At 43.9% G+C, this 20,556-nt stretch overlaps 1 protein-coding gene across 1 annotated transcript in view; it reads left to right on the top strand.

The window, feature by feature from the left end:
- The window catches only part of EGLN3 (egl-9 family hypoxia inducible factor 3), a 30,130-nt gene that overhangs the window by 4,426 nt on the left and 5,148 nt on the right, over positions 1-20,556 (top strand). Inside the window, exons 2-3 of the mRNA XM_015073673.3 lie at positions 18,185-18,304; positions 20,360-20,496. Of these exons, the coding sequence (XP_014929159.1) occupies positions 18,185-18,304; positions 20,360-20,496 (257 nt within the window). The remainder of the gene's footprint in view (positions 1-18,184; positions 18,305-20,359; positions 20,497-20,556) is intronic.

The raw sequence follows: 20,556 nt of genomic DNA, 5'->3' as shown, positions 1-20,556 counted from the left end.
GCTCATGTATTTGTTAACAAGGTTGGTTATTAGGATCCCTGACTGGAGTAGTTCTGGACGATGGGGTCATGGGAGGAAGTTGTACTGTGAACAGATAGATCAGTCCCGAGCCGGTCCAGACAAATGGTAATTCAGCAATAAGTTACGAATAAAAGAAAACATGTTGCAAGGTGGTGGGTTTGTTCGTCTGCTGCTGAGCAGTAGCAGTTGTGGCCCACCCTTCTCGTGATATCAGGAATGTCTTTTCCTCAAGGGGGCTTATTATCATGGTTGAAAGCTGCTTTAAATAAAAAGGGGATAAAATACTTCACAAATCAGGATATGTCTCAGGACCCTAGCGTAGGAAACACCATCAGGGTTCACAGAAGACCAGAATCACGAACTTGGAACCAGAAAGTCCTAAGGCCAGCTGGTGTATTAGTTTTTTTCTCTGGAGCTTTATGGCCTTTGTCTTTGCTCCGCTCTGGATTTCTTCCCCAATCTGCTTACCATCTCGCTTTGGCTGCTTCTCTATGCATATGGCTCAAGATGGCGGCCCCACAGCCATCTTGGAGGCCACCTCAGCCTCAGTCTGAGATCAACAGAGGCTTGACTAACATTCTGGAATCCCTGTTTTCATTCTCTGGAGTAAAGTTTGATGGTTTCACCTTGGCCCTGGGGACCTAACAGCCTGGCTTGAGGGTGGTAGTGGGGCATGTAGTATCATGTGAAACAGTGGTTATCAGGGCCCATGAAAGGTCCCGTTCTCAGAATATGGTGTTTGAGGACCAGACACGATGCGTGGTGTCTCTGTAAGTAAGATCTTAAAAGTCTGCCTGTGAATAAGGTACTTTAGGGGGGAGGAGGCATGGAGTTTGAAGCACTGGAATATCTTCTTGTAAGGATGTGAGGAATGTCTATAAAAGGTTTTGTATTTAAAAATAGCTTAGCTCCTGGAGGCAGGGTATTAATTCAAGGAAATAATTTATAAAATACAGCCTCAGTTGACAGTGAAGCAGGTTTCCCCACTGGGTGAATTTTTATCATGTTCCTGGTCCATTTTGTTGAATGACACTTAGGAGCAAAGAAAAGACAGTAGGGGTGCATGTGTGTGTGTGTTTACCTTATAATTTCTTTTGCTCAATTTTGGGCCACTGGCTCCTCCACCACAACCTTACCTGCTTTGCGGTGAAGTGGCAAATCAGCGGGTATCAGTTTATTTATTCACAAATCATTAAATGCCTTGTGCTGAGGTAGACCTGTGCATGGATTGACACAGGGAGGTAGAAAGTGATTACAGAACTACCTGAAGAAGTATGCTGAAAATAGAAAGTGAGGTGAGATAGTTTTGTGTTTTTTTTTAATGTTTTTATTTTTTGAGGGACAGAGACAGAGCGCTAGTTGGGGAGGGGCAGAGAGAGAGGGAGACACAGAATCCGAAGCAGGCTCCAGGCTCTGAGCTGTCAGCACAGAGCCCGACGTGGGGCTCGAACCCACAAACCATGAGATCATGACCTGAACCGAAGCCCGATGCTCAACCGACTGAGCCACCCAGGTGCCCCGAGAGTGGGGCGAGATAGTTGTCACTAACTTTGCTTTCTCTTTTTCTGGTTAAATAGTCCACTCATCCAGTGATTTGTCATTTTTGTTTCTCTTCTTTGGGCTTTCAGCAACTTCTCTATTTACTTAAAATGAGAAGTGACCAAAATACACTTAAAGTAAGTGGCCCCAAATACACAGAACTTTAATAATACAGGTTTTTGAGCTAACGAGGTATGAGAAATCACACCTGTGCGGTCTGTCAGTCGTTCCGCAGGTAAGGTGTTTTTATATTTGGAAAGATGAAGCCTTATACAAGCCCTGGAAGGAGGGATTGGGGCATGTCTTGGGCCTGAGCAAAGGTGCCTTAGAGAGGGGCTCTCCTGGTTAGGCTTGCTCCATGAGTCAGGTAGACCAAGAGACAGGGTCGTTAGGTTAATTCACCTGCACCAGCACATGATTTGGGGATTTTAAATATAATTACGACTTTAAGTTAATAAACATCCTTAAGTGGAATTATGTGCATCCACCCTTAGGTGGAATTATGTGCATTTGACTTTTGGGTGTCATGAATGATTTCCCTTTCTGACCTTGCTCAGCTCAAGCCAAATTTGTAAATTCCTCCCTGTATCCTGACTCTGGCTAGAAACATTTCAAATTTGTAAATAGCACGCTGTCTTGCATATTACAACTGCATTCTGAAAACACACCATGTATGGAAGATTTCTCCGTTGAAGCTTCAAAGTGGGGTGGAGTTAACCCATAATGAGCAGAGCACATCTGAGAAGCATCGTGCACTTCCAGCATCGTGCACTCCAGGATAAAACTTGGTGAACCTTGCCTGTGGGCCACGTTTGCTCAGTTTGGCAAGACTTCTGCTTCTGAATCACCTTTGTGGTCTTGGGTACAGTAAGTGACATATTGACCCAAGTCTACTGAGCACCAAGGAGCAGCTTACAGGTTAGCACTATAGAGGAGGTTATTAATTCTTTGTTAATTATTACAGCAACAGATTTGCTAATTCCTTTGTAGTATCACTTTGTAGTTGTTAACTAATATTGCTCTAAGAAATGGGTGTCATTTTTCTCTAGTGTTTGTCAAATGCTGCCGTTCTGACTGTAATGATAGCTCAGATGTCTTCTGCTGGGCAACTGCCAGGGGTGCCCAGCGGGTAGTGGAATCCAGAGGCACTGGAATTGTAAATACGACAGACAGATCATTTTATGTTGCCAGACTAAGGAATTCGGTTTGGCAGATTGCCAGGAGCCGTTGATTTGGCTCTGATTCAGAGCCATGTGTCTGTTTACCAAGCAAGATTAGTTAGCTTGGTTCATTATACATACAATTTATACCCCGTTTCCAGCGATTATTTCAATCTTAAACCAACATGGGACTTGCCTTAATTTTGTGTCTTCTTTTGATAATGATTTGTGCGTTACATTCCTATTCTTGGTTTTGGTGTGCTGGTAGTGATTGAGAGTTATATTTTTCACTCCCTCCCCCAACTCAATCCCAGCCTTCCAGACATGTGGGTTTATAGTCGTATAATGCAGGCTTTCAGATCTTGTACTGGATTCCCTCATTCGGTACCTACTTACTGAGCGTCCCTCATGATCAGTGTCATGTGATTATATATACCTCCTTATTAGGCCAAGCCAGCTTTTTATTCTGTAGGGGAGATAATAGTGATCACTGTTTCTCAAGTTCTGGAATAAAAGTGCCTGTTTCCTAGTAGATATTATTTTTCCTTCCAAAATGGGGCCAAAATACTATTCCCATGTAAAAACAGTTCCAAGATACAAAGACTCAAAGAATAGGATAGTCGTCCCGATTAGTTCTTCACTGGGAAGAAAACAAAATGAAAAACTCAATTCCAGCTGTCAATGACATCTCTTTTTGGTTCTACGAGGGGGGACGTGAAGTTGTTTTGAAGTATTCAGGGTACTACTCTTCTGAGCATTGTTTGGGAGTAGTAAGGACATGGCTGTTTGAAACAGACTGAGCATCTCTTGGAGTGTGCTCTATGTTCTCGGGATGCAACACATCGAACATAGATTCTGCCTGGGCCCCTCCCTCGACGTTCCCTCCTATTTCTACCTCATCGTTCTAGTTAAACCTGAGGGACTATTACTCAGAGTTTCATGCCCCACACAGAATTGACAGTGAGTCTTTTGTGTGTCTGTGTGTGTTTGGGATGGCTTCGTTCCGCCTCATACTGTTTTGCAGGTTAATTTGAATGATGGGAGTGGATAAACAAAACCTTTTATTTTATTTATTTTATTTTTTTCTAAGATTTTGTTTTTACATCTTTACACCTATTTTGGGGGCTCACACTCAACCCCGAGACCAAGAGTCACATGCTCTGTGGACAGAGCCAGCCAGCCAGGCACCCCTAAATAGAATCTTTTTAAAACACAAAATATTGGCGGTGCTGCCTCTGTGGCGCAGTTGGTTAAGCATCCGACTTCGGCTCAGGTCATGATCTCACGGTCCGTGAGTTCGAGCCCCACGTCGGGCTCTGTGCTGACAGCTCAGAGCCTGGAGCCTGCTTCGGATTCTGTGTCTCCCTCTGTCTCTGCCCCTCCCCTGCCCCTGCTCACACTTGTGTGTGTGTGTGTGTGTGTGTGTGTGTGTGTCTCAAAAATAAATAAACATTAAAAAAATGTTTTTTTTAAATTTTAAAACAAAATATTCAACACAGGCAGGAACATGCAGTAAGTATTATTGGTCAAAATTTGGCCTATTTTGTACTGTTTTGGCTTTTTGTCTTTGTTTTGTTTTAGGTTTGCTGTGGAACCTCAAGGTTTGTCTTTTTTTTTTTTCTCTTAACAAAATTTTTTTTGCTTTCATAGTAGAAATCCCTGAGGAGGGAATTATTTTCAAGCGACTGATTTTAACCATAGATCACCTGCCTTTGTTTCTCATTCTCTGTGTGATCCATTTTAATGTGATTTTGCCAGAATGTAAGTAGTGTAAAACTCAACACTAATCATGTAGTCTCCATGCATTAAAAAAAAACAACAACCATCCTCTCACCCCATTGTCCACTGTACGTGCTGTGAACTTCTTACCCTGTCATTTAAGGCCCTCCATGTGACCTCATCTGACCCCATCTGCTTAATCTCCTGCTGACCCACTACCTTCCGTCCCAGTCCCTGAAATACTAGAAGCTGATTTGCCAGGCCCACTGAGCCTCCCTATTGTCTTGTGCTCTTCAGAATGCATCTTAGGTGCCTTTTCCATGAAGTTTTCCCTTCTGCAGCCTAGAACTCTGTGGGTAGCTCAGGCCAAGCCTCCCCACTACATGCACGCATACATGAATGTATTTATTTACCTACTTACTTGCTTACCCTGCCGTCCATTTACTTATAAATTCCTCAACGGCAGACACTGGTAAACTGGATATATATATATAGTCTCTTACAGTTCATAGGTGTTTGACTTAATTTCATCTTCAAAAAGAACTTTGATTTCAAAGGCTGTTAGGGTGTCAAAAAAGCTATGAATATTTTGTTAGGTGAAAAAAAAAAGATTTTGCAGTGTGGCCCCTAATTTTATGTCAAAGTGTTTAAATATTTTATTACGTTAATGTGCTCCGAAGGAGCATCTCAAAGAAAGGACTTTGGCTTTATAAGGTTGTTTTTTTTTTTTTTTTTTTTTTTCTTCTCAGTTCTGAAAGTTTTTTCTTGGCCCCAGGGGGTAAGGTCTCCAGGTCATACCCAGATCCTGGCAACTCCTACCTGAGGGGTCTGGCTCAGAGAAGCAAGAACACCCAGGACCGTGAGGTTCAAGCCCTGGCTTCTGATCCTGGCTCTGGCAAGTGGTGTCTCGGGACCTCAGTTTCCACTTCTTCATGAATGAGATGGATTTTTTATTTTTATATTTTAATTTAATTTAATTGGGAGCTACCACTAGACCCTAGGATGGGTACTTTACATTTTATTTCAGTGACCTGAGCCAAAATCAAGAGTCAGACGTTCAACTGCCTGAGCCACCCAGGCGCCCCTAATTTTTTTTCTTAATTGGTCATTTATCTTCTGACTTTGAAACAAGTCTGAAAACCTTGGCTGGTTTTGTGATCTTGGGCCAATCAGTTTTCCGAACCTTACGTTCCTCCTCTAGAACATGGATACAATATTTAACTACCTCCAAGATGATAGGGAGTTAAATGAAAATTGAGACTAAATTTCCATCTGAGAGGGCAAATAGGTGCTCTCAGTGCCTCTTATTTGATTCCCGAAGAGACTCCTACCAGCAGTCACACTCCAGCGCTGACATGACAGTAATCCTCAACAATGCTACAGAGTTACAATTGGAATGTTTCCTGCCAGCTTTAGGAATCACACTGCAAAGCCTGTGCCAGAAACTGCCTGAGGAATTCTCTCACTTCCTGCTCTATGCACCGCCCCCTCCACCAACGACCACCCTCCTCAGATTCACTAGTGACAGTCGCCTCCTTACGCTTTACCTTTTATCATCCAGGGCGAGGTGTTGCACAAAATCTGTTGGTTTTGCCACAGAACAGCCATGGTTCTTGAAGTGTGCTTGTTGGACCGGCCGCATCAGGATTACCTGGAAATCTGCTACATAAATATGAGTTTTGGGGCCTTCGCCCCGAACCTAGTGAGTCAGAAACTCACGAGTCTTCCAGGTGTTTCTCACACGTGCTAAAGTTTGAGAAGCGCTGAGTAAAGTAAGAGGAGGCCAAATAGGGGTGGTGCTATATCTTCTTATACTTTCTTAGTAAGAAAATCAAAGTTCAGTCATTTGATCAGATGTGAGCTAATTCATTGCTAGAACTGAAACATACAAGCATGTGTAGTTTATTCGGGAAATTTTTGAGAAAAAGCCACCACATGTTATTAACATGTTCACACATTGTTTTTGTATTATTTGTATCAGTTACCTTAAATTTTCTAGAGCCAGAATTGGAGCGAAATTGGGAACCGATTCCCTCCTGTTCACGGTGAACGGAGGCGGAAGGAAGAGTCTTTGGGAATGAACTGCAGGGTGTTGCTTTCCCTCCTGTGTCTAACAGTCTTGCGAGAAGTGGGAGCTGAAGGCACCAGGAGGAAGGGGGAAGAATACTAGTGATCTGGGATGAGCACAGACTGGAAGCACAGATTGCCTTGATTTCGTGCTCACTCTTCTGTGCTCCCCGTGGACACCACACGGAAGTCTGAGGTGGTCCCTGGCCCTTGTCCGGTGGGAGACCTGGGAAGGCTGCAGTGAGGAGCCCTTTGGGGGTGGGGAAGGGGGCGGGGGAGGGGAACACGGACAACTGAATCCAGCTTGATGGGAATCAAAGGTGCCACCGGGAGGAGGTTGGGGACTAGCAGCTCTTTGCCTCTTCTGATTGCTTGCCTTGGAGGCCTTCGATTTCCCCGTTCAAAGTTCGAGCCTGCGTTTGGTAAGTCACGGGAGTCAGCCGAGGCTCACCCTTGCTGCTTTATCGTGGAGTGGAAGCAGGCGCTCTGGAAATAAGAGCACCTGTTTTCAGTTAACAAATGTTTCCTGATAGTTTAGAAGCAGTGTTTAGTGGTGGAAAGGTCACGCTTAGTTCTATAATGTTCCATGAGTTACTTTTGGTTTCTGATTCGGTTTCTATGTTTGTAAAATGGGGCTTGTATATATATCAGGAGAACATGGGGAGAATTAAATTAATGACCCCTGTCCCCCGAATTCAGAGCCAGGCACTCCTTTATTTCTAGTCCCCTTGCCGCTCCTAAAATAGTTTATACTTTATTCTCAGAGGAGCCTTTTACTTTCTACTCCTCTAAGTTCCTCCTTCTAGATCTTACCCCTCCTCTAAGCCTCAGGTCTGTGTCCAGTGTATTCTAATTAACGGGATTTTAAGAAGTTCTGTATTCAGTGAGTTCCAGTTCACATGGAAGCAGTGGATTTGTCTCCTAAACAGGCTTTGGCCATGAGGAAGGAAAATTCATCTCATCCCTGGGATTCCTCTGAGTTTACCAGGTGCTGCTCCTTTTGCAAATACATTTTTGTATTTATGTTAAAATTTTTATAAAGATATTTTTAATTTTTTTATTTGCATTTTTGAGAAAGAGAGCTCGTGCAAGTGAGGGTGGGGAGAGAGAGAGAGAGAGAGAGAGAGAGAGGGAGAGAGGGAGAGAGAGGGAGAGAGAGGGAGAGGGAGAGTCTCTTAAGTAGGCTCCATGCTTAGCACAGAGCCTGATGTGGGGCTCAGCACACAGCCTGTCTGTCACGGCCCTGGGATCATGACCTGAGCTAAAATCGAGTTGATGTTCAACCAACTGAGCCACCCAGGAATGCCTAACATTTTTTCTTAAAAAAAAAAATGTTTTTTTAATGTTTACTTATTTTTGAGAGAGAGCGTGAGCGTGGGGGAAGGGGGCACAGAGTGAGAGGGAGACACAGAATCTGAAGCAGGCTCCGGGGTCTGAGCTGTCAGCACAGAGCCTGAGACGGGGCTTGAACTCACGAACCATGAGATCATGACTTGAGCCCAAGTTGGACGTTTAACTGACTGAGCCACCACCCAGGCTCCCCCTAAAATTTTTGCTTAATTGGTCATTTATCTTCTGACTTTGGAACAAGTCTGAAAACCTTGACTGGTGCTGACCTGAGCTAACAAGGAAAGGTCCCGAGAGGCTCATTTCCTCCCGTAGAACCTGGGCCTGGAAAGAGCAGCCTGGGATGACTTGGGCTAGTTGTTGAGCAGTTGCATCCTAAGTAGATGTGGGCCCTGCCAGGGCTGCTAAGTGTTTAGAATGGGAGTGAATTTGTCCTCCAGTGGGAGTAACTGAAGCAGAGACCATGTAGACCGCTGGTACTTTGAGGCAAGATTCAGTCAGTTTCCTCGGCTCTGTGCTTTTTGTTAACCGCTGCCCACCCTCCACCACCTTGGAGCCTTGGTTCCCAGACTCCGTGCCAAGCATGCTGCTTTTTCATAGTTGGTGATTTTTTTCTTTTTTTGCGTTTTACAATTTTCTATGATTGTGGAAAGAGTTATAGGCAGGGGTGAGAAGGCCTTCAAATGCCTCAGGTAGAACTGAACATCTGTTCCCTCAAAAATGGATGAACTGGTTAATGTTGGACATTAAGTAAGCTGTGCAGATACAGCATGACTTGGTGATGATGGCCTCATGCTGTGCGGCCAGACTAACTGGGTTCAAAAAGGAAAGTTACCGGGGCGCCTGGGTGGCGCAGTCGGTTAAGCGTCTGACTTCAGCCAGGTCACGATCTCGCGGTCCGTGAGTTCGAGCCCCGCGTCGGGCTCTGGGCGGATGGCTCGGAGCCTGGAGCCTGTTTCTGATTCTGTGTCTCCCTCTCTCTCTGCCCCTCTCCCGTTCATGCTCTGTCTCTCTCTGTCCCAAAAATAAATAAACGTTGAAAAAAATATATATCTAAAAAAAAAAAAGGAAAGTTACCTAACCTCCTCGTGCCTCAGTTTCCTCATCTGTAAAACGGAGGTAATGATGGTTCCTGCCTTATGGGTTATTATGAATATTGAACGAGAGATTATTCGTGGAGCTCATACAACAGTGCCAGGCACGTTGTAAGCACTATACAAATGTTTGTTCGGTAAACAGATGTGTCTACTGAATTTCGTGCGTTCTAATTCTAACTGATTTTCCGTGTGTCATTTCTTTCATTGAGCAGATATATCTTCCTAGGTGCTGAAATGCACACGCAAATATAAGATCTGGTTTCCTAGAAAGTTCTTTGCCTTTATTTTTTCTAGCATATTTGCACTGTTCCTAGTCAATACTCTGAAAATCCAGTGGGAATTGCAGGTGACGTGTTTTCCCGGTTTTTCTTGGCTTAACAGTATTGTTCCAAGGCATTTTTCATGATGTGTTTTGACTGGTAACTTTTTTTTTTTGTATATTACCCATTTATAAAATCTTGTCTTACCAGTTACATTTGAGTTATCATAGATTCCCTGAAATATGTTAGGATTCATTACAGATAAGACTTTAAGGACAGCCGCATTTAATTTTCTGACAATCCTGCAACCACAGATGTTTTCAGAGACTTTAGAGAGCTGCAGGTAAAGTTTTGTTTTTCTGATAAGGCTATTTCTCACATCAGAAGAAGTTAAATATTGTGAGTCCCTACCCCCAGATCGCCTCAGGGATCACTCATGAATTTGTTTTTCTAGACAACAAAGATAACTTGTAGGTTCACCTGATAACTTTCAGGGTTAATGACTTCTGCTGAGAACTTGTGAGCAGCGTGACTCAGGACAGACAGCTGCTGAATGGGATGGTATGTGTAAAGCACCACCCCAAAGTGCCACCTGGCTACATAGGTCCTCGGGGAAATGGCAGCTGTTACAATATGGGGAAAGGTATAGGAAAGGATATGGTTAAACGCCCGTCTTAATGTCCTTCACCCTGAGTCTGGCTGACTTTTGCCAATTTCATAAGTGCAAGGAAGCCCTTATTCAAAACATTTCTCTGGTGACTGGAGTAGTGCTGGGGGAGGGCTGTCCTGTGCCTGTTCCCTCCACAGTCTGCCCTGCGGTGTGCTCGGGTGTGGGCTGGCTGCCACCCTCACGCAGCGCACGTAGCCCTGTCACTCAGCCGTCACCCTGCTGGCCCAGAGCCAGGCCTCCGGGGGGGAAGGGCCGCCTTTCCAAACCCAAACAGGCTGTATTGATATGTCGATGTTCCCCGGCCTGTTTACTGTGCTTAATTGCAGAGCTCTGGCTGAATCCTCTCCAAGGAGAGGAATTAACCACAATTCAGAAAGGAATGACAATAGTTTGTTAAATTCTTGGCGTTGCAGAGTTTCAATAGCTTCTCTGGGGAAGATGATTCACTCAAGTTCATGCACAAAGTGCAGGATTCCCTGTAATAGAATCTTGATCTAGTGCAGTTAGACTTTACAAGGCTGTGAATCCCCTGTGATTTTATATAGACTTGTGTGTGTGTATACGTGTGCATATTTCTGGGGTCGGGGTGGGAGCCTAACTCTTTAATGTAAGAATCTCAAGGGGTTTTGCCATCCAGTAAAACTGTCATCGCTGAGCCAGGAGAACTAAATCGAAGGTTCTAAAGTCTGGGTAGCTGTTGATGGTTTGAATGATCCCCACACTAGAACCGAATTCCTCGTAGAGCAGAACAAGGACACTGATGGAAAGGTCTGCCTGGGTTTTCAAGTGAAGATGGTAAATTTCAGCCTTTACAGGCATGATGCTCTCACCTGACCTGAAGGGCTGGGTAGATCCACATCACCAGAGCAACCAAGAGTTGGCTATACCTTCTTACTTTTCATTTTCAGAATTACTGAAGCTGTCACATTTCAAAAAAATTTATGCACGAGGGGCATGATGATTATTGCTCTAAACTGAAGGGGAGGTTTTGTGGAGCAGTGTTCTGGGTACATAGGTTCAGGTAGAGGCATTTTTAGTGTGGGTTTAGAACAAATGAGGAAGGCAGAAGTGGTTCTCCGTGTACAAGTCGAATAACGGAAAACATTTTAATGAATAACTTGAGGTTTGTTGAAAGGTTTACTTGCCTTACAGATGTATTTGTCTGGACTGTCTGGTGTTTTGCTTCTTCTGATTTGTCTGCTCGGACAACTTTGGGAAGGGGAACATGGTAGCTTGGCCACAGCTCACGTTATTGCCCACCAAAAACACATTTCCTATTTTCCCCTCGTTTTGTTACATCGCTCTTTAACTAGAGGCACTAGGAAGAAGGAGGTAGCTAGGTTTGCTCTTAACCAATGAGATAGATAACAGGCAAGATACCGAGATAACTAGTGACAGTTTGCACAGAGTTTCCTACTTTTTTCTCTAAAGTACCTCCATTATCTACAACTAATTTCTTTAGGTCAATCTGGATGAAGTTGGAATGAATGTATAAAGATTCTAAAGCACTTTTTATGTTTATGAGCTACTCATCATCACCTGGAGAGCTTTTGTTCAGTTTCAGATACAGGATGGGACTGGCCAATAGTGTGAACTTTGCAGAGTGTCATTTGTTGGAAACTCTTGGAGAAAGCTTTGCACGGTTGCCTTTATCTTGTCAAGATGTTTTATGAATAGTGCACAGTGGGAAATTAAGTGACGAGAGTGGGTCCTACAAGGTACCCTTAAAGATTACTTACCCGTGAACCAGGAAGACTGAGAAAGTCTAAAGCAATAATCCCAGTTTGCTTTCTTCCTCCGGATTTAAGTGACTTGCCCTTGAAAAGGATTTTTGTGGTTCTCTCCTCTAGTCCTTGTCAGAGCCAAATGGAAAATGACATTTTGGCTTAATTTATCCTTAGTTTTTCTTTATTTCCTTCTTTCTTTCTTTCTTTCTTTCTTTTGGAACAAAACTTGCAAAGATCATGCCTCTTCCAGTTTTTCTCTCTAGCCTTCCTTATGGTATACCTAGAGCAGTTTGAAGACTTTTTTTAAAAATTTTTGCTTTTCTTTTTAAAGTTTATTTATTTCTGAGAGAGAGAGAGGGGGTACATGAGTCTGCTTGAGCTGGGGGACAGGCAGAGAGAGAAGGAGAGAGAATCCCAAGCAGGCTCCACACTGTCAGCGCAGAGCCTGATGCCGGACTCAGTCTCAGGACCGTGAGATCATGACCTGAACTGAAATCAAGAGTCAGATGCTTAACCGACGGAGCCACCCAGGTGGCCTTGCTTTAAAGGAGGAGTTCAGTTTAAATAGGAGTCCAGTTTTAGGGCTAGTGCCTTTGTTGCAGTGGTTAACAATCCCCTCACCACCCCCCAAATTGCCAGATGGGTCCCCTTTCTCAGAGGGTGTGTTAGTCAATACAGGACATAAAATGTACAGACACGGGGCTCCTCTGCTCTGTGTCCTCATCACATGTGTATGTTAAAATATGTGCTGACCACAAACCACCCAGAAAAATAACCCTGGGAGTAGGTATAGCCTTCAACTCCTCTACCCACAGCTGACTAGAAAAATGGGCAAGTTTATTGCCTCGGTTGTTGTAACCCAACTACAAACTGGGCCCATTTCTAGCCAGAAGGTTTGAGCTATTGTGTTCTCTACTGTGGTGAGCTGCTTGGCTGTTTTTCCAAGCTGAAGAAGATGCATGGTCTCGTGTATTTCTTCTCAAGTCTTTACACATTGAGTTCTCCATGTTGTACCGTGAGATCATAACCTGAGCCAAGGTCAAAAGTTGGATGCTCAACCAGCTGAGCCACCCAGGTGCCCCGAGTAGCTTGACCTCTTAGGAGACCGCAGACAGTGACCTCATAGTACAGCCTGATGTAGTTTTTTGTGGCCCCGATTTTACAATTGGGATAAAAGCTATTCAGGAGAGTTTATGCGCAAATCTGGTTCACTTGCTTGCATCCCTCTGAAAATCTGAAGATTTGGAAGAGGGAGCCTTCATTGCAAAGGACAGCAGATTCCCTGGCTGTAGGCAGCATAGCACACGCTCCGGAGTTCTGACACATATATGCCTGATTGGCTTCAATCATTTATGTTACTTGGAAGCGCCAGAAGCTATTTGAGTTAGCCAGTCCTGGATTTGAAACTACAAAACGCTTAAGTAGAATTGGATCCCTGAAGAAGAGGTAGATACTCAGAAGCCCCAGTTGAGGGGAAGACAACTGTGCACGCCATCAACTTTAAAAATAGCTAAAGGGGAGCCTGGGTGACTCAGTCGTTTAAGCATCTGACTTCTGTTCAGGTCATGATCTCATGGTTCGTGGGTTCGAGCCCTGCATCAGGCTCTGTGCTGACAGCTCAGAGCCTGGAACCTGCTTCAGATTCTGTGTCTCTGCCTCTCTCTGCCCCTCTCCTGCTCATGCTCTCTCTCTCTCTCTCTCTCTCTCAAAAATGAATAAACATTAAAAGAATTAAAAATAGCTAAAGAAGCAGCGTTTAGTGTATGCCAGGCCTTGTGCTAGCATTTTACATGGATTAACTCCTTTAATCCTCATAAGCCAATTTGACAGATGAGAAAACTGAGGCATGAAGAGGTTAAGCACAGGTTATCCTGTACTTAGGTGGCATTTTATTCAAAGTATGCTGTGCTTAAGACCATTCATAATTCAAAACAAATCCTTACAAAGACTGACTGGTATTTCTGCCTGCTAGTTAGGGGGGGGGGGGGTCTAGCAGTGGACCAAAATACCAATATAAAGGTCACTCAGCCAGGTAGCTTTGAATTTATGCTATTCTTGCCAATTTTTTTAAAAAACGGATTCACATCTATTGCAAATTTTACAAATAAAATGAGCTGATTAATATTTTAATTTGTGAAGTTAAAATTACATAAAAGGCCCCTTTATTACTTAAGATCAAGTCAGACTGGCGAATCGGACTTCAAAGTCATGAGCAATGTGAAATATGTTTCCATAAAAATCTAGGCCGTTGGTTGTTATTAGAAAAGTGATGAGTCTTACTGGAGGCTAGATGGGGCAGACGCACCCCCTTCCCACCTGTGGGTCTAAAATGATCATCATTGCTGAGTGGACAGTGGGTGTTGATGATGGCATTTTTTGAAAATGGTTTATACGTACAATCAAGCTGTGGCTGATTTCAGTCAAGAGTGTTCTGTGTAGGCATCAGAATGGAAATCTTTGACTTTCAGTTTTCAACCTTGCCTTTTGGATTGATGAGATATGGCTTTTTATGAAGCCAGCTCAACGATAACTCCCAAGAGAACCACTGTTCTCTTTTCTGCCCGTGGCATTCGGGGAACAGATTTTTTCACTTGGATTTGGCTATTAAAGTTCTGTGTATCTGTGTGCATCTTCAAAGAATGCATACACAGTTCCTGCCTGAACATGGCCGCCTAGATGGCTAGAGCACTTATCTCTGGTCTAGAGCCAGCTTGGGTGGGGTTCACCCCTCTGCTCATTTCCTTTTGCTACAGAGCTCTGGAAAGGCCTCCTGGAGTGGTTGGGGGCTGGGGGGGGGGGCACAGTGGGGTCAGAGGAAGGAATGGTAAGTGCATAAGGGGACATGTGGGTTTATTTACACATCCAAGAATACAACTCTAGGGCTATATTGTACATGCTATTGTGGACCGCACTAATATGTTATTAAACTTCTATAAATTTCAAATATTAATCCAGTCAGGAAGTGTTGGCAAATAAAAGGTCCACAATAAATGAGTCATCCTCCTGATCAGTGTCCGTGTTATTGCTTGGCATGTTGGTCACACAATAATTCAAGTACTCTGGCCCTGTTCTTCACTGTTCGGAAGCATTCTCCTCCTTTATACATTATAAATCCCTTCCCAGGCTTGATGAGGTTTAGATAGCAATGCAGTTGAACCGGTCAGTTTCCGGGGTTTGTTTCTGCCCCGTGCACAAATTGGCACAGAAATGCATGACTAGTTGTTGAAGTGAGCCTTGCTTCTCAGCATATCCTTAGCCTCCTGGTTCTAGACTGTATCAGAGACCAGCAAATAGTTGGGAATGTGCCCAAGCCAAGACCTATCTCCAATGGCTGTTGTCCAGAAAACACTGATAAAATTGGCCTATGTAGTTTCGACAGGCCCACTGAGGCCCACAATAATTTCCTTCCATTGTTTCAAACTTGATGCTGTGACTTCATAAACCAGGAGAGAGGGTGAAGATTCACCCTGGCCAGAAAAATGTCCTCCATTCCCCTTCCTTAAGCAATCAGATACTTTTCTGGCACTTAGGGGTTTTGTGCCTAATGGAGTTTAGGGATTATGCCTGGTGTCCCAAGTCCCTGGGATGTGCTAGCTCTTTTTCGGTGTATATGTTTTATAGATGCAGCAATTCGTAAAGGATGTACTTCTGTGCGTTTGTGTCTGTTTTTTTCCAGTATTTAATACAAACTGAATTCTGAGGCAGATGAGTGCTTCATTATGCCCTGAAGAACCCTGTGGCTCCTTCTGGGGTTGCTGCTTAGGTAGAGTCTTAGACCTTCAGAGGCCCTCCAACCCAAGCCCCTCTTTATAGAAAAGACACTGAGCCTGGGATCACACAATTAGTTGCTGAGTGAACCAGATGGCAGGCATCCAGACCACTGACCTTTTCCTTAGAGTAGAGCTGTTTAAGAATATAAGATTATATAGCATTGATGGAGCGCTTCTTCCTTTCAAGGAGACTTCACAGTGGGGAGAGGCTGAGACGGTGGGGAATCTGGCCTATAATTGTTTGTGGCTTAAGTGACTTTCATTATTGGCTCAGTGGTGGCTCTTATAATCCTAATAGCTGCTTCCAGGGATGAGTAATTCCCTAGTCATTATAGGGGACTTCATTTATCTCTTCTTCCCAGCCAGGCCCATCATTTCTGCCTGCTGCCAGTTAGCTTTCTCCAAGCCATCCTTTGCCTGATGGTACCACATTTGTTAAATCTTGATTGCAGGAGCCTCAGAATTCCACTTTCTGAACGGGGTTAGGGCTAACAGCCTAACTTCAGCTCCAAGATGACATTGCGTTGACATTTTAGATGTTCAGAGGCAGGATGTGGGGATTGATAGCTGCACGCGGGGGACGGTGATTTAAGCGTTAAGATCATTGTAAAGCCGAGTTACTCTTCACCCTTATCGTTGTTCTAGTATGTAGTGTGCGTGAAGCCTTTGAAGCTACGCGCTTCGTTCATGTTTTCGTGCTACAGCTGGGAGTGACTTGGCCCCACAGCACTGAAGCTGATCCTTCGAGCCACTAGTGCATTAGTTTGGGCCTCTCTACGTGACTGATCGTTTTACCAGTGAAACAACCCTGCCCTTTATGAGGAAAAATACCAACTGGATCACTACATGTATGTTTGGGGATAGGTTTTTAAAATGACAAAAATCTCAGGACGCCTGGGTGGCTGTCAGTTAAGCATCCAACTCTTGATTTAGGCTCAGGTCATGATTTCACAGTTCATGGGACCGAGTCCTACATTGGGCTCTGTGCTGTGAGCATGGAGCCTGCTTGGATTCTCTCCCTCTCTCTCTCTCTCTCTCTCTCTCTCTGTCTCTGAAAATAAATAAACTTTAAAAAAAAATAAAATGACAGAAATCTCTATTGATCTAGGTAGAATGTAAACTTACTCTTCAGAGGAGAGAGCCACTTGCTAATTCACTTATCAAATTTTATTATTTTTTAATTTTTAAATTTTTTTTTAACTTTTTTTTTAACTTTTTTTTTTATTTATTTTTGAGACAGAGAGAGACAGAGAGAGACAGAGCATGAATGGGGGAGGGGCAGAGAGAGAGGGAGACACAGAATCAGAAGCAGGCTCCAGGCTCTGAGCCATCAGCCCAGAGCCCGATGCGGGGCTCAAACTCACGGACCGCGAGATCGTGACCTGAGCTGAAGTCGGACGCTTAACCGACTGAGCCACCCAGGCACCCCTTTAATTTTTAAATTTTTAAAATATTCACTTTTGAGAGAGAGAGAGAGAGAGAGAACGAGAGAACGAGTAGGGGAGGGGCAGAGAAAGAGAGGGAGACACAGAATCTGAAGCAGGCTCCAGGCCCTGAGCTGTCAGCACAAAGCCCAACGTGGGGCTCGAACCCACAAACTGTGAGATCATGACCTGAGCTGAAGTAGGCTGCTTAACTGACTGAGCCGCCCATGCACTGTGCGCGCGCACACACACACACACACACACACACACACACACCCCTTGTCAAATTTTAAACAGACACCTTCCATGTGTCAGGCACTGTTCTGGGCACTAAGATGCATTGGCCAACAAAACAGGAAAAATATCCCTTTCTTCATTTTATGTTGTCAGTTCCCATATCTTCCCTGCATATATCTCATCCCTATGAAAATGTTTTACTTATTTATGTTTCCATCCCTATGAAAGTATTTTAGAAATAAGGCAGTGTCCTGTGGAAAGAACTAGCTTTTGCACTTTGCCCATTTTTTTTCTACTCCTTGCTATAATTTTCCCATGGGACAATTAGAGGTTTGGTACCCTAGTAATAGTAATTCTTTAATAGTAATTTTCAGTAGGATTTGTCTGTATGGCTTTCTACTTTATCCCTCCACCTGGCTGATACAGGTAGTGCTTGGACAAAGGAAGAAAACTTCAGGATATCATCTGATGTGATAATTATCAGTAGGAGAGAAGACCGTAGGAGAGTATTGAGAAACACACTAAGACGTGTCTGTCGCTTTTTTGTGAATTGCACCTGATCACACTGCCTGTCCTAACAAATTGGGGCATAGCTTCCTTCTGATTGACCCTTCCTTTCCTGTTCTTTCTGTCCTAAGCATTTTATTGAGCAAGCCTGATCTTTTCACCCTTTGTGGTTGGTTCCTGTCTCTTTGTCAATGCAACCATCACCATTGTTCTAAGACAGCGGGTGATTTGGTGATTCAGGAGCACTTATTACACCAGGCATAATCCCTAAACTCCATTACCTAGCGATTCTGATTTTGTGGGTCTAGGGTGGGAGCCCAGAACCTGCTTTTGCCAAAAGAAAGATTGGAGAAAAGCAGGGCATCCTGATGATGTAGCTGGATTACGGTCTGAAACGTTCTAGAACTGTGGGAATATGGCTGAACCACTCTCCACTTGGGCTGAGCCTAAGGTATGACTTGGCTGTTAACCTTATATGATGAAGAGTCTAAATGTACGTACTGTGCATGCAGTTAAGGAGCCAGCAGCCGCCTGTAAATGTCACATAGCACCCAAGGAGACTTCTGTTACTCAGCTGTTCCCCAATAGGAGTGGATTGTCTCAGCTTTGTTAACCAGCTTTCTTGGGATTTCTCCATAGGCAATGGTGGCTTGCTACCCAGGAAATGGAACGGGTTATGTTCGACACGTAGACAACCCCAACGGTGACGGTCGCTGCATCACCTGTATCTACTATCTGAACAAGAATTGGGACGCCAAGGTACTTTGGACTAAAGGGAGTAGAGTGTGGGGTTAGAAACTATAGGGAGCTAATTCAGATGACTTAGAGAAGGGTTTGGAATTCATAATTCCCATGAATGAATCTTTTCTACATCACCATTTCCCTTTTTTCTCCTACTGTGGTATTCGTACTTAAGTTGACGAGATGAAAATAACAGATATCAAATTAATTTGATGGGAAAGGGCGTAGGGGAGGGTCATTACTAGGTTATGGGAAGGGTGGTTGATAAAGAGAAGGTAATTTAGTATTTTAAGAATGGGGATCAGTTCTTTTTTTTCATCTACTCCAGAGCTGATAGGATTTTCAGTGCACACAGTAAGATATATACTTTTCCCTTCCAGCAGCAACATTGAGAGAATTCCACAAAAATAGAACTAACTGTAGGATATAAAACCGGCCCCAAGTGAGGTTTCCCACACAGTCCTCTTGGGGTGATATGTTTCGTTGGTGGCCGCTTGCCATGGCTGTCCTTGGTTTGTGAATGCCAAAGGCTTTCTGGCTTTTTTTTTTTTTTTTTTTTTTTTAACATATAGATAGATAGAGATATGAAAGCTGGTTCCACGCTTACAAACATTTGTCTGGAATTTGTATGCTTTCTGAAAGCTAAGGATGATTTAGGAGTCTGAGAAGTCAGAGAACTTTTCAAGCTCATTTGGCTTTTGAACCTTCTGCATCTCCGTTTCCTGTTCATTAGGGCAGATATTGGTTGTCCTAAAGCAAAGATATTTTATCTGGCTTCAGGAAAACAAAACCTGGGAAACCAGTGAATCAGAAGAGACAAGGCTCATCTCTTCTCCCTATTTGGTAACATGACTGGAATATGTCCCTTAGTTGTCTTTTAAAATCGTGAAAGGTAGTGTTACAGGCAAGAGAGTAATCACGTCAGTGATAATAAATCACAAAGTATGAAATCATTCAACAAATATTTGAGTGCCTGTTAATGCTAGGCATTGTGCTGTGTGGAGACATTGATGTGTGAGACCTGAATTCTACTTTGATATGGTTATCCTAGCAAGAGATTTGGGTGTACGTATTTTTTTTTTTTTAATTTTTTTTTTTAACGTTTATTTATTTTTGGGACAGAGAGAGACAGAGCATGAACGGGGGAGGGGCAGAGAGAGAGAGGGAGACACAGAATCGGAAACAGGCTCCAGGCTCTGAGCCATCAGCCCAGAGCCGACGCGGGGCTCGAACTCACGGACCGCGAGATCGTGACCTGGCTGAAGTCGGACGCTTAACCGACTGCGCCACCCAGGCGCCCCTGTATTTTTAAAAAGTAGTCCGAGGAAGAGAGCGATACATTTAATACAAGGTGCAGATGAGGCGGTCTGCGTTCAGAAAAAAGAGCATGGAAGTTCCAACTGATGAGATCACCTAGGAGTTGGAGGATTTCAAAAGAAAACTATAAATTCTTTTTTTTTTTTTTAATGTTTATTTATTTTTGACAGAGAGAGACAGAGCGTGAGTGGGGGAGGGGCAGAGAGAGAGGGAGACACAGAATCCGAAGCAGGCTCCAGGCTCTGAGCTGTCAGCAGAGAGCCGCGCGGGGCTCGAACTCACAGACCGTGAGATCATGACCTGAGCCGAAGTCGGACCTCAACCGACTGAGCCACCCAGGCGCCCCGAAAACTATAAATTCTAACTGAATGAGATGTTCTGTGTGATGACTCTCCTAGGAAGTTCGTAATATTAAGTTGAACCGTATGAAATTGCTGGTGGGTTTTTGTAGGTCAAAACCTGTCAAATGTTGGCAATTTTGTGTGATTGGACCTAACCGCACTCCCACTTTGTATCCGTGGATTTTGTGATGGGGGTAGGAAGGCTTCATTTGGTATGAGGTGGTGCAAGAGGTATGACCAGATAAGTCTGAAGTAAAATTTAGTACATGATGTAAGGTTGAAGAGAATCTGGGGAGTAATATACACCGGGAGTGGAGGTTGGAAGATGGCATTGTTTCTAGATGCAGCTGAAATACCATTGTTAGTTAATTATGTGTGAGGCTAGGAAATAATCCATCTCCTTTGTGGCCTTCAGCTACACGGTGGGGTCCTGCGGATATTTCCAGAAGGGAAATCATTCATAGCGGATGTGGAGCCCATTTTTGACAGACTCTTGTTCTTCTGGTCAGACCGCAGGAACCCACATGAAGTCCAGCCTTCCTATGCGACCAGGTAACAGCCAAGGCCATGATTCCTCCTTAGAAGCTTTTTGTACAACTCGGTTCCCACAGA

Source organism: Acinonyx jubatus, chromosome B3 (assembly GCF_027475565.1).
Source record: "Acinonyx jubatus isolate Ajub_Pintada_27869175 chromosome B3, VMU_Ajub_asm_v1.0, whole genome shotgun sequence".
In the NCBI taxonomy this organism is placed as follows: domain Eukaryota; kingdom Metazoa; phylum Chordata; class Mammalia; order Carnivora; family Felidae; genus Acinonyx; species Acinonyx jubatus.
The sequence above is the reverse complement of the archived record's forward strand: the minus strand, read 5'-3'. Positions and strand labels throughout refer to the sequence as shown.